This window comes from Rhinopithecus bieti, unplaced genomic scaffold (genome assembly GCF_001698545.2).
Source record: "Rhinopithecus bieti isolate Rb0 unplaced genomic scaffold, ASM169854v2 scaffold_20069, whole genome shotgun sequence".
In the NCBI taxonomy this organism is placed as follows: Eukaryota; Metazoa; Chordata; class Mammalia; order Primates; family Cercopithecidae; genus Rhinopithecus; species Rhinopithecus bieti.
In genome coordinates, this window is record NW_016809702.1 from 950,994 (window position 1) to 962,973 (window position 11,980).

The 11,980-nt window shown below is 38.5% G+C and overlaps 1 protein-coding gene across 1 annotated transcript in view; it reads left to right on the forward strand.

Annotated features, from left to right (window-relative positions):
- Positions 1–11,010, forward strand: part of LOC108540882 (lysophospholipase 1) — a 47,181-nt gene extending 36,171 nt beyond the window's left edge. Inside the window, 5 exon segments of the mRNA XM_017890142.1 lie at positions 3,361–3,434; positions 5,704–5,805; positions 7,256–7,356; positions 7,358–7,430; positions 10,308–11,010. Of these exon segments, the coding sequence (XP_017745631.1) occupies positions 3,361–3,434; positions 5,704–5,805; positions 7,256–7,356; positions 7,358–7,430; positions 10,308–10,361 (404 nt within the window). The 3' untranslated portion in view covers positions 10,362–11,010.
- The last annotated feature ends 970 nt before the right edge of the window (positions 11,011–11,980 follow it).

Below are 11,980 nucleotides of genomic sequence, written 5' to 3' on the forward strand. Positions count from 1 at the left end.
CAGTTTTTTTTTTTTTTAGATGGAGTCTTGCTCTCTTGCTCAGGCTAGAGTGCAGTGGCACAATCTCAGCTCAGTGCAACCTCCACCTCCCAGGTTCAAGTGATTCTCCTGCCTCAGTCTCCCAAGTAGCTAGACTACAGGTGTGCCACCACACCCAGCTAATTTTGTATTTTTAGTAGAGACGATGTTTAGTAGAGACCATGTTGGCCAGGCTGGTCTCAAACTCCTGGCCGCAAGTTGATCTGCCCGCCTCAGCCTTCCAAAGTGCTGGGATTACAGGCGTGAGCCACTGTGTGCCTGCCCAATTCTGTGATTTTTTTAAAACAATAGAATGAATGGTTTTAAACACTTAACTACGTACAATTTTAAAATGACAACTTTTAGGTACAAATGCCTATGGTTCATTGAAGAGAGAAACATGGAATATATATGAGCAGAATTAACTATTAATTTTTTAAGAATCCATCTCTTGAGAGAAAGAACTGTTGTTAAAATATTTAATGGGAATTTTATTTTTTTATTTTCAATTTTTGTGGGTACATAGTAGGTGTACATATTTATGGGTACGTGAGATGTTTTGATACAGGGATGCAATGTGCAATAAGCACATCATGGAGAATGGGGTGTCCATCCCCTCAAGCATTCATCCTTTGAGTTACAAAGAATCCAATCACTCTTGTAAGTTATTTTAAAATGTACACTAAGTTACTATTGACTATAGTCACCCTATTGTGCTGTCAAATAGTAGGTCTTACTCTATTTTTTTTGTACCCATTAACTGTCTGTACCTCACCTCCAGCCCCCCACTACCCTTCCAGCCTCTGATAACCATGCTTCTACTACTCTCAGTGTCTGTGAGTTCAGTTAGTTTTAGATCCCACAAAAAAGTGAGAACATGCAATGTTTGTCTTTTCTGTGTCTGGCTTATTTCACTTAATGATATCCAGTTCCATCTGTGCTGTTGCAAATGACTGAATCTCATTATTTTTTTATGGCCGAATACTACTTCATTGTGTATATGTACCACATTTTCTTCATCCAGTCATCTGTTGATGGACACATAGATTACTTCCAAATCTTGGCTATTGGGAACAGTGCTACAACAAATAGTGGGAGTGCAGATACCTCTTCAATATACTGATTTCCTGTCTTTTGGGTATATATCCCAAAAGATATATACCCAAATATAGATTTAAAAAAAGATACTTTATTTTGAGTATATATCCAGTGGGATTGCTGGATCATATGGTAGCTCAATTTTTAGTTTTTGAGGAACCTCCAAACTGTTCTCTGTAGTAGTTGTACTAATTTACATTCCCACCAACAGTGTATGAGGGTTCCCTTTTCTCCACATCCTTACCAGCATTTGTTATTAACTGTCTTTTGACCTAGTTAATCATTGTAACTAGGGTGAGATGATACTTAAATGTAGTTTTGATTTGCATTTTGCTGGCTACCAGTGATATTGGGCACCTTTTCATATGCCTGTTTGCCATTTTTATGTCATCTTTTCAGAAATGTCTATTCAGATCTCTGGCCCATTTTGTTGTTGTTTGTTTTGTTTTGTTTTTTTGAGACGGAGTCTTGCTCTGTTGCCGGGCTGGGGTGCAGTGGCGAAATCTTGGCTTATTTCAACCTCTGCCTCCCGAGTTCAAGTGATTCTCCTGCCTCAGCCTCCCAAGTAGCTGGGGCTACAACAGGCACGTGCCACCACGCCCAGCTAATTTTTTTATTTTTAGTAGAGATGGGGTTTTACCATGTTGGTCAGGGTGGTCTCAATCTCTTGACCTCATGACCTGCCCTCCTCGGCCTCCCAAAGGGCTGGGATTATTGGCATGAGCCACTGTGCCCGGTCTGACCCATTTTTTGATCAGATGATTAGATTTTTTCCTATAGAGTTGTTAAAGCTCCTTATATATTCTGGGTTATTAATCCCTTGTCAGACGGCTAGTTTGCAGATATTTTCTCCCATTCTGTGGGTTGTCTCTTTGCTTTGTTGATTGTATCCTTTGCTGTGCAGAAGCTTTTTAACTTGATGTGATCCCATTTGTCCATTTTTGCTTTGGTTGATGTGCTTGTGGGGTATTTCTCAAGAAATTTTTGCCCAGACCAATGTCCTGGAGATTTTTTCAGTTTTTTCTCGTAGCAGTTTCATAGTTTGAGGTCTTAGATTTAAGTGTTTATTGTGATTTGATTTTTGTATACAGCAAGAGATAGGGTCTAATTTTATTCTTCTCCGGTTGGATATCCAGTTTTCCCAGCACCATTTTTATTGAAGAGACTGTCTTTTCCCCAGTGTATGTTCTTGACACCTTTGTTGAAAATGAATTCACTCTAGGTGTGTGGATTTGTTTCTGAGTTCTCTATTCTGTTCCATTGGTCTATGTGTCTGTTCTTATGCCAGTGCCATGCAGTTTTGGTTATTATAGCTCTGTAGTATAATTTGAAGTAAAGTAATGTGATTCCTCTAGTTCTATTCTTTTTGCTTAGGATAGCTTTGGCTACTCTGAGTCTTTCGTGATTCCATATAAATTTTAGGGGGCCAGGCACGGTGGCTCACGCCTATAATCCCAGCACTTTGGGAGGCCGAGGTGGGTGGATCATGAGGTCAGGAGATCGAGACAATCTTGGCTAACATGGTGAAACCCTGTCTCTACTAAAAATACAAAATTTAGCCAGGCGTGGTGGCAGGCGCTTGTAGTCCCAGCTTCCCAGCTACTCAGGAGGCTGAGGCAGGAGAATGGCATAAACCCAGGAGGTGCAGCTTGCAGTGAGCTGAGATCGCGCCACTGCACTCCAGCCTGGGTGACAGGGTGTGACTTCGTCTCAAAATAAATAAATTAATTAAATTAAATAAATGTTTAGGATTGTTTTTATATTTCTGTGAAGATTGTCATTGGTGTTTTCATAGAGATTGCATTGAATCTGTAGATTGCTTTGGGTAGTATGGGAAAAATATTCCATGTTCATGGATTAGAAGAATTCATGAACAATGACAATCAATATTGTTACTGGTTCTTCTTATCCATGAACATGGAATCTGTTTTCCATTTTTTGGTGTCCTCTTTCATCAGTGTTTTATAGTTTTCATTATAGAGACCTTTCACTTCTTTGGTTAATACCTATTTAATTTTATGTGTGACTATTTTAAATTGGATTTTTTAAAAATTTCCTTTTCACGTTGTTCTCTGTTGGCATATGAAAATACATTCTAATTTTGTATTTTAATGAAGTGCTTTGAATTTTCACCATTTTGCCTTAAAATAATTGTGCTTTTCTATTATTAATTTTCCTAATTTAAATTTTATCAGTGGGCTTAACTCTGAAAGTATTGCTGACTAACTTTCATGTTGTTTTTAGTAAAAGCTTTGATTGATCAAGAAGTGAAGAATGGCATTCCTTCTAACAGAATTATTTTGGGAGGGTTTTCTCAGGTAAGATAAAATTTGAGTGGAATGTCAGTACCATCAGTATACTTACCTAGAAGTCTGTGCTGCATTAATCCTTTCTATGGAGTAGTCTTTTTTGATGTTATAGAATCTTGACTGATACACTTACCTTTAATGTTTAAGTTTGAATGTACTAGAACTAATTAATTTCTTCTTAAAATAACTATAATACACAAGTAATTAAATTTCTAAGTTAACACAGTGTATCCTTTATTTAATTAGAACTCTGAAAACACAAGGCATGAGTCCCCTCTCTAGGAGGAGACTACTGATAGGAACAGTAAAGTGGAAGACAAGAGAATTTCTTCCCTTTACCTTCACATATTACAGGTTTTAGGTATAAATATGTGGTGTTTATTTTTGGCATCTTCGTCTCTGTACTTTTTCCCTTGCTTTCTGTATTCCCTCCACAGACACAGCTTCCTTATACAGACCTTGCGGCTTGTAAGCTGTTTGCCATGGAACCAGTCCCCAGATGCTCTAACTTCTCATCTGTAAATCTTCCAAGTTAGCAACTTAGTGTTCGGATTACCTTAATTAGGGAAATGTCAGAATTCTGAAATTATTTAGAAGATAGAATCAATAGAAAGATTTGTTGATACAATATAGTGAAAAGGTGTTATTGATTTGGTGTTTGTTGAAATTCACAGATAATGTATATTGTAATACACATTGTGACATAAACACAGGGACAAAAATTAATGATCCAGGCCAGGCGCGGTGGCTCACGCCTGTAATTCCAGCACTTTGGGAGGCCAAGGTGGGCGGATCATTTGCAGTCAGGAGTTTGAGACCAGCCCAGCCAACATGGTGAAACCCGTCTCTACTAAAAATACAAAAATTAGCTGAGCATGGTGGGGCACACCCGTAATCCCAGCTACTCTGGAGGCTGAGGCAGGAAAATCACTTGAACCCAGGAGACAGAGGTTGCAGTGAGCCGAGATTGCACCACTGTACTTCAGCCTAGGCAACAGAGCTGAGACTCTGTCTCAAAAAAAATAATAATAATGATCCAGAATAACAAGTTCATGTGGGAGTCTGTATATTTGATATTCATTCATTACAGTATATAGAAAACAGCTCAATACCTCAAGCAAGGAGTAAGCTATGATGAGTCTATGGCATCTTATCAAGGAAACTAAGGAGGAAAATGAGGCAGGGCCTCAGGAAGTAGCTAGGAATTGAAAAGCAGTCGCGCCTTGCTCACCATCTCTCATCTCTTGTTTCTTTGCTTGTCTGCTTCGTTTACCTTTCCATAAACAGTTGGCCATCTTGGCTTTTGCAGCCTATAGCTTTTCCAGCTCTTGAATTTACATGTTATGGATGTAGCCACACAGAGAGTGACTGGTGGTCACCGAATCCCATTTCCACAGTGCCAGGAGAAAGAACATCACTGCCTGGGATGTGAAAGGCTTTCGTGTACTCATGTGTTGCAGTAACCCATGGGCATGGTCAAAGTGATGGGGCTCCTGGATGGTGGCAGGAGTGCAGCTTCCAGAATGCAGGGTGTTGTGAGCTGAGTAGGCAGATACTCTGAAGGTGTCTGCTAAATAGTTCTTATTATCTTAAATTCTCATTTAGAAAGTAATACCAATTTAAGGGCCAGGCGCGGTGGCTCACACCTGTAATCCCAACACTTTGGGAGGCCAAGGCAGGCGGATCACCCAAGGTTGGGAGTTTGAGACCAGCCTGACCAACATGGAGAAACCCTGTCTCTACTAAAAATACAAAAGTAGCCGGGCGTGGTGGTGCATGCCTGTAATTCCAGCTATTCGGGAGGCTGAGGCAGGAGAATCACTTGAACGTGGGAGGCGGAGGTTGTGGTGAGCCAAGATCGCGCCATTGCTCTCCCACCTGGGCAACAAAAGTGTTTGAAACTCCATCTCAAAAAAAAAAAAAGAAAAGAAAAAAGTAAGTAATATCGATTTAAGACAAGATTGGATTTTATGCTTTAAACTCTGCAAAGGAGAAAATATAAATTCAGAATATTCCTAAGGCATGTTGTAAGTGCAGCAGTTTCCCATAGTACAAACTATGTCTCGTCGGAAAGAAAGTCTGTATGTTCTCTGGTGTAGAGAACCGAGTCCTTTAGGACACGGTGGGGTGTGTTTGTATTTCCGCTATTTGCCTGATTTGATTTGACATCAGCCACTGAGTTTAATTTTTTTATGGATATCATTGGTAACAAGAAATTCCCTAAATTGCTGTGGGCAAGCGTGTGTGTTCCATTGACTTTCCCTGCTTGTCTTTTCAGGGAGGAGCTTTATCTTTATATACTGCCCTTACCACGCAGCAGAAACTAGCAGGTGTCACTGCACTCAGTTGCTGGCTTCCACTTCGGGCTTCCTTTCCACAGGTAACTTGGTTGATGCACTCAACATGAGATTACTGAGCTAAAGGTAGCTAGCAGATAATGTTGGAGATAAAGTCATCTTTTTTTTTTTTTAATTAATGAACTTTATTTTCTGGAGAAGTTTTAAATTCACAGCAAAACTGAGCAGAAAATACAGTTACTGTCTACCTCCTGTCCCCACACATGCACAGCCTTCCCACCATCAGCATCCCCACCTCCACGGCCATGTATTTGCTGCAGTCAGTGACATTACACTGACACAACACCATCACTGAGTCCTCAGCACTCATCCTTTTTTTAAAAAGAATTTTCTTAGACTTTTGTGATGCTTTACTAAGCCTTATCTCTGTATGCTATACTGTCTTTATTGTGGAGTACATAGAATGGAATTAGAAAGATACCTTATTGTCACAAATCTTAAAAGGATTTGATACATTTTAGGATATTTATGAAAATGAGGACTCTTTTTAACACATAGAAATAATACTTATTTTTAGGCCAGGTGTGGTTTCTCACGCCTGTAATCCCAGCACTTTGGGAGGCTGAGGCAGGCGGATCGCCTCAGGTCAGGAGTTCGAGACCAGCCTGGCTAACATAGTAAAACCCCAATAGCTACTAAAAATACAAAAATTAGCTGGGCGTGGTGGTGCACCCCTGTAATCCCAGCTACTCGGGAGGCTGAGGCAGGGGAATCACCTGAACCCAGGAGGTGGAGATTGCAGTGAGCCACGATTGTGCTGCTTCACTCCAGCCTGGGTGACAGAGCAAGACCTGTCTTTAAAAAAAAAAAAAAATAGATAGCTGAATAAAACAGCAACTCAAAGTACTAAAACAACCAACAAAAAAAAAAAAGCTGAAAATATAAAGATAAATTAAAATATAATCTGCTTGGCCAGGCGCCGTGGCTCATGCCTATAATCCCAACACTTTGGGAGGCTGAGGCGGGTGGATCACAAGGTCAGGAGAGCGAGACCATCCTGGGTAACACAGTGAAACCCTGTCTCTACTAAAAAATACAAACAGATTAGCTGGGTGTGGTGGCATGTGCCTGTAATCCCAGCTACTCGGGAGGCTGAGGCAGGAGAATTGCTTGAACCTGAGAGGCGGAGGTTGCAGTGAGCTGAGATCACGCCACTGCACTCCAGCTTGGGCAACAGAGCAAGACTCCGTCTCAAAAAAAACTGAACAAAACAAAAAAGCATATATATAATCTGCTTCAAGGAACTCATTCATTGGAAAGATACCATAATATGAAGCAAGGTAATCATTACAGCCTATGGAAGTCAAATAAAGGGATGTTGTGAGTATATGTATGGAAGGAATTTTATTTTTTTGGCCAAATATAACTTCTAATATGTTACACATATGCATATTTGTGTACAATTTTAAATGCCTGGCATAGTGTCCTATACTTTTACAAAAATAATACTATTTCTTCTTTTGCTTTTTGCAGGGTCCTGTTGGTGGTGCTAATAGAGATATTTCTATTCTCCAGTGCCACGGGGATTGTGACCCTTTAGTTCCCCTGATGTTTGGTTCTCTTACGGTTGAAAACTAAAACATTGGTGAATCCAGCCAATGTGACCTTTAAAACCTATGAAGGTATGATGCACAGTTCGTGTCAACAGGTAGGTGTCTGGAAGCAGTGGTCAATGCCTTATTTGCAACTTTTTTCATGTGATATTTTCAAGGAAAGTAACATTTGAATGCTTGGGGATTTAAATGAGTTAATTCATATTGAGTCGTAAGTTAGCAGGTCATTAGATGAGAGTGTATTCAACTTAATTCAACAAGTATCTATTAATTGGCTATTATACACAACATTGTACGTAATTCAAAGATGAATAATAAACATTCCCTTTTGTTAAAATTTAAGGTAAATTAAAATTTAATAGAAAGACGCCTGTGTAAGTAACTGTATGGATAGCAGAATGTGATATACATTGTATTAGAAGCTTTAAAAAGTGGCCTTGGAAAATAACAAAAGGTGCCCTGAAAAACTGAGAAGAGATTAATTTTATCTTAGGAGGCACTGAGACCATGATGAAACAGCTAGATTTTGAAAAATGGAATTTGAATAGCAAATGTGCAGAGAAAGAACTATAGGACAGGAAAAGCAAGCCACTCAGTCTGACTGGAGTCTTAGGAAAAGCTGGGTGTCATAGGACAGAAGACATAGGGAACAGAGACTCTTTGTACTGAGAAGGGACTTACTCTCTAGGCAACAGGAAGCCATCAGTGTTTTTGGTTGAAGTGAGATGTGATCTGATATACATTCTAGAGACAGGTGATCCAGTAAGATTTAGAGATTCATTCTTTGGGGTGTAGTAACCAAGAAAGTATCAAAAGGGCCTGAGATTTCTAGCTCTGATGCCATCATAAAAAGTAGGTGCAAGAAACAGTTTTAGAGTAAAGGAAGGAGATAATACTGAGTTTAATGTATTGAGATCGATGTGCCCCCACAATATCAAAATAGGATGTTGGAAATACTTGTCTGAAGTTCAAGCCTGGAAATGGAGATTTGAAATAATTACTAATATAATTGATCGGTGAATAATTATCTTGAGAAAGCATCACAAGGAAAAAAGCTCAGGGACAGAACTTCAGGAGACACGTTAAAGTTTAGCCTAATGAGAAAAGGAGTTGGGTGTTGAGAGTATGGGAGGAGAGAATTTCAGAGTGGGAAGGAGATGTGTAATGTGTTCCAGAGAAGGATTAAGGAGAAATAGATTAGGAAGAAAGTATCCAATATTAAGCCACCTGTGACCTTGGATGTTTGGGTAGATAAAGCCAAAATGCAAAGGATTGTGTGAAGTGGATAGGGAAATGAGGAAGCAGAGGCAACATATATAGACCTTTTAAAAAAGTTATGGTAAAGAGGGAGAAGAGTAGGAAATCTGTTCTTCAGTGGGATCAGAGAAAGACGTATGAGTGGAGGTAGGGAGGAAGAAGATGCAGTAAAATGATAATTGATAGAGGCATTCTCAGAGGGATCATAGAATAGAATTAAGTCCTAAGATGTATAGTGCTTGCCTTAAAAGATAGAAGAGGACGGGCTGGGTGAGGTGGTGGGCACCTGTAGTCCCAACTACTCTGGAGGCTGAGGCGAGAGAATCATGTGATCTCAGGAGGTTGACGCTGCAGTGAACCATGTTGGCACCCTGCACTCCAGGCTGAGTGACAGAGTGAGACCCCCCCCCCCCCAAAAAAAGGGAGGAAGGATGGATGAATATAAACAGGAGATGGAGAGAGAGAAGAGAGTGCTTGGGAGCTCATATTAGATGTGCTTATCTTTTCAGTCAAGTAGGAGGTGCAGTCACTCAATAGAATGAAAGAGGCCGGAGACCTGGGTAGGTTTGGAGGCTTGAAAAGACCTAAAATAAAAATTGATTCCTAGTGAGACAGTCACACTGACAGTTTTACAACCACTCAGCCTGGTTAAATCATTTACTTTAGGGACGGAGAAAGAAGTGGTAATATGATTTATCCAGAAAGACAAGGGTGCCTGGGAACGTAGGGTGTTCCCCTACTGACATAGAGTATTACAGTGTTGAATCCAGAAAAGGGAGGGCAGGGGAAGTCCTGGAACCCTTAATTTGTGCAACAGGGACTGAAGGTCTCTAAAGCAGCTGTTTTCCTCATGGGCTTTGCATCACAAATACCCTGGAGTTTCATAAAAGCTCCCTAGATGAGTGTACAACGACTCTGGACTGAATGAGGAGGAGCAGAAAATGAGAAGAAGTAGGCTCACAGGAAACTCTTTGGGACTTCTGAGTATTGTGAAATAGAACACTTTCATACTGGGGCTCTTTTCCGAGTGACTAAATTACAAGGCCGAAGGTTAGCTGCATTGCTAATACTTGGCACTGTGAGGCTAAGTAAGGCCTTGAAATATAAGAGCTAATAGGCAGAAGTGAGTTTGAAGGAGGTGAAAAAACTGAACCAAGTTCAAGAGGCTAAGAGGAAAAAGTTTCTTCTGTGATAAATATTTGGTATATTAATGTTCATATCTTCCCAGGAACATCTTAGGTACATGCCCTCTATCAGATGGTTAGTTGTGTGTAATTCCTTATGAAAGACACAAAATAGTTAATGCTATGGATTTAGCGTGTAATTCAATTTAAAGAATGGTAGAAGCTCAGCTTTGTCACTCATACTTAGTTGTCAGTAATTGTACACTTACTGAGACTTTTCAGTATAGGTACCATCGCTTCTAAACTTCCCTGCCCGCGCCCCGCCAGTGTCTTTATTTTGTTCCAGTATAGGAAGATGCAGAACTAGATACTGGATGGGAGCTGTAATTTCAGTGTACAAAAATCATGATAGGAAATGTTCTGAAATTTCTGTTGGAGTCTCATTTCTCTTTTATCTCTTATTTAATTGTAGTAGAACTGTGATTTCACCTTAACTATGCACACCATAGATTTGATTAGTGGCATTTTAGTGGGAATTTAATTTCTGACTTATGTAACTACCTACCTATTAAATTACTTTATTCCAAACAGGAAATGATGGATGTCAAGCAATTCATTGATAAACTCCTACCTCCAATTGATTGACGTCACTAAGAGGCCTTGTGTAGAAGTACACCAGCATCATTGTAGTAGAGTATAAACCTTTTCCCATGCCCAGTCTTCAAATTTCTAATGTTTTGCAGTGTTAAAATGTTTTGCAAATACATGCCAATGACACAGATCAAATAATGTCTCCTCATGAGAAATTTATGATCTTTTAAGTTTCTATACATATGTTCTTATAAGAAGATCCAGAATCTACTATATTAAAATAGATGAAGCAGGTAGCTTCTTTTTTCTCAAATGTAATTCAGCAAAATAATACAGTACTGCCACCAGATTTTTTATTACATCATTTGAAAATTAGCAGTATGCTTAATGACAATTTGTTCAGGTAGAAATGAGCAGTTAAGGTATAAACAATTTATGCATGCTGTGACTTAGCCTATGGATTTATTCCAAAATTGCTTAGTCACCATGCAGTGTCTGTATTTTTATATATGTGTTCATATATACATAATGCTTGTAATGCATAGTAAGAATGAGGTGGTATTACATTATTCCTAATAATAGGGATAATGCTGTTCATTATCAAGAAAGAGTAAAATTGTTCTCTTCAATTAATGGCCCTTTTATTTTGGGACCAGGCTTTTATTTTCCCTGATATTATTTCTATTTAATACTCCTTTTTCTCAAGAAAAAAAAAAAGTTTGTTTTTTCTTTATTGTTCTTCATAGCAGACCAAGTATTGCCTCTCTGCCATAGACAGCTACTGTCAATATATGCTATAATTTGACCTTCTGGGTCACAGATATACAGTATTTAAAATCTATTTATGCTTTATAGAGAAACCAGACATTAAAACTTCATGCACTACTTATTTCAAATTACTGTACCTTATCCAAATTTACACCTAGCTATTAGGATCTTCAACCCAGGTAACGAATAATTCTATGGTTTTATTTTCCTGTAAACAACTGAAAGAGTAATTAGATCATATTCTAGTATGTTCTGAAATATCTTTAAGACTGATCTTAAAAACTAACTTCTAAGATGATTTCATCTCATGGCATACAGCTTACTTTGTACACATGTTTGAAACCAACTACTATAGAAGATGAGGAATCTATTGTAATTTTTTGCTTTATTTTCATCTGCCAGTGGTCTTATTTGAAATTTTCACTTTAGTCAAATTATTTTTTGTATTAATTTTTCATGTAAACATAAAAATAGCAATCATTTTAAATTGTCAAAATTTCCAGATTACTGGTAAAAATTATTTGAAAACAAACTATGGGTAATAAAGGCTAGTCAGAACCCTATACATAAAATGTAGTTACCATACAGATTAATATGTAGCAAAAATGTATGCTTGATATTTCTGAACTGTGTTAATTTTTCTGCCGTATTCCACCTGACCAAAACAATATTAAGAATGCATCTTTATAAATGGGTGCTAATCGATAATGGAAATAATTTAGTAATGGACTATATGGGATGTTAACAATGAAGCCATATGTTTGTCTGGATTTTAAAATTTTAAACAATCATTTACTATGTCATTTTTCTTTACCTTGAAGAATATAAACTGTTATTTCAGTTCTACAAATCAGCAAGATATTATTTATGGCAAGAAATATTCCATTGAAATGTGCTGTAACGGG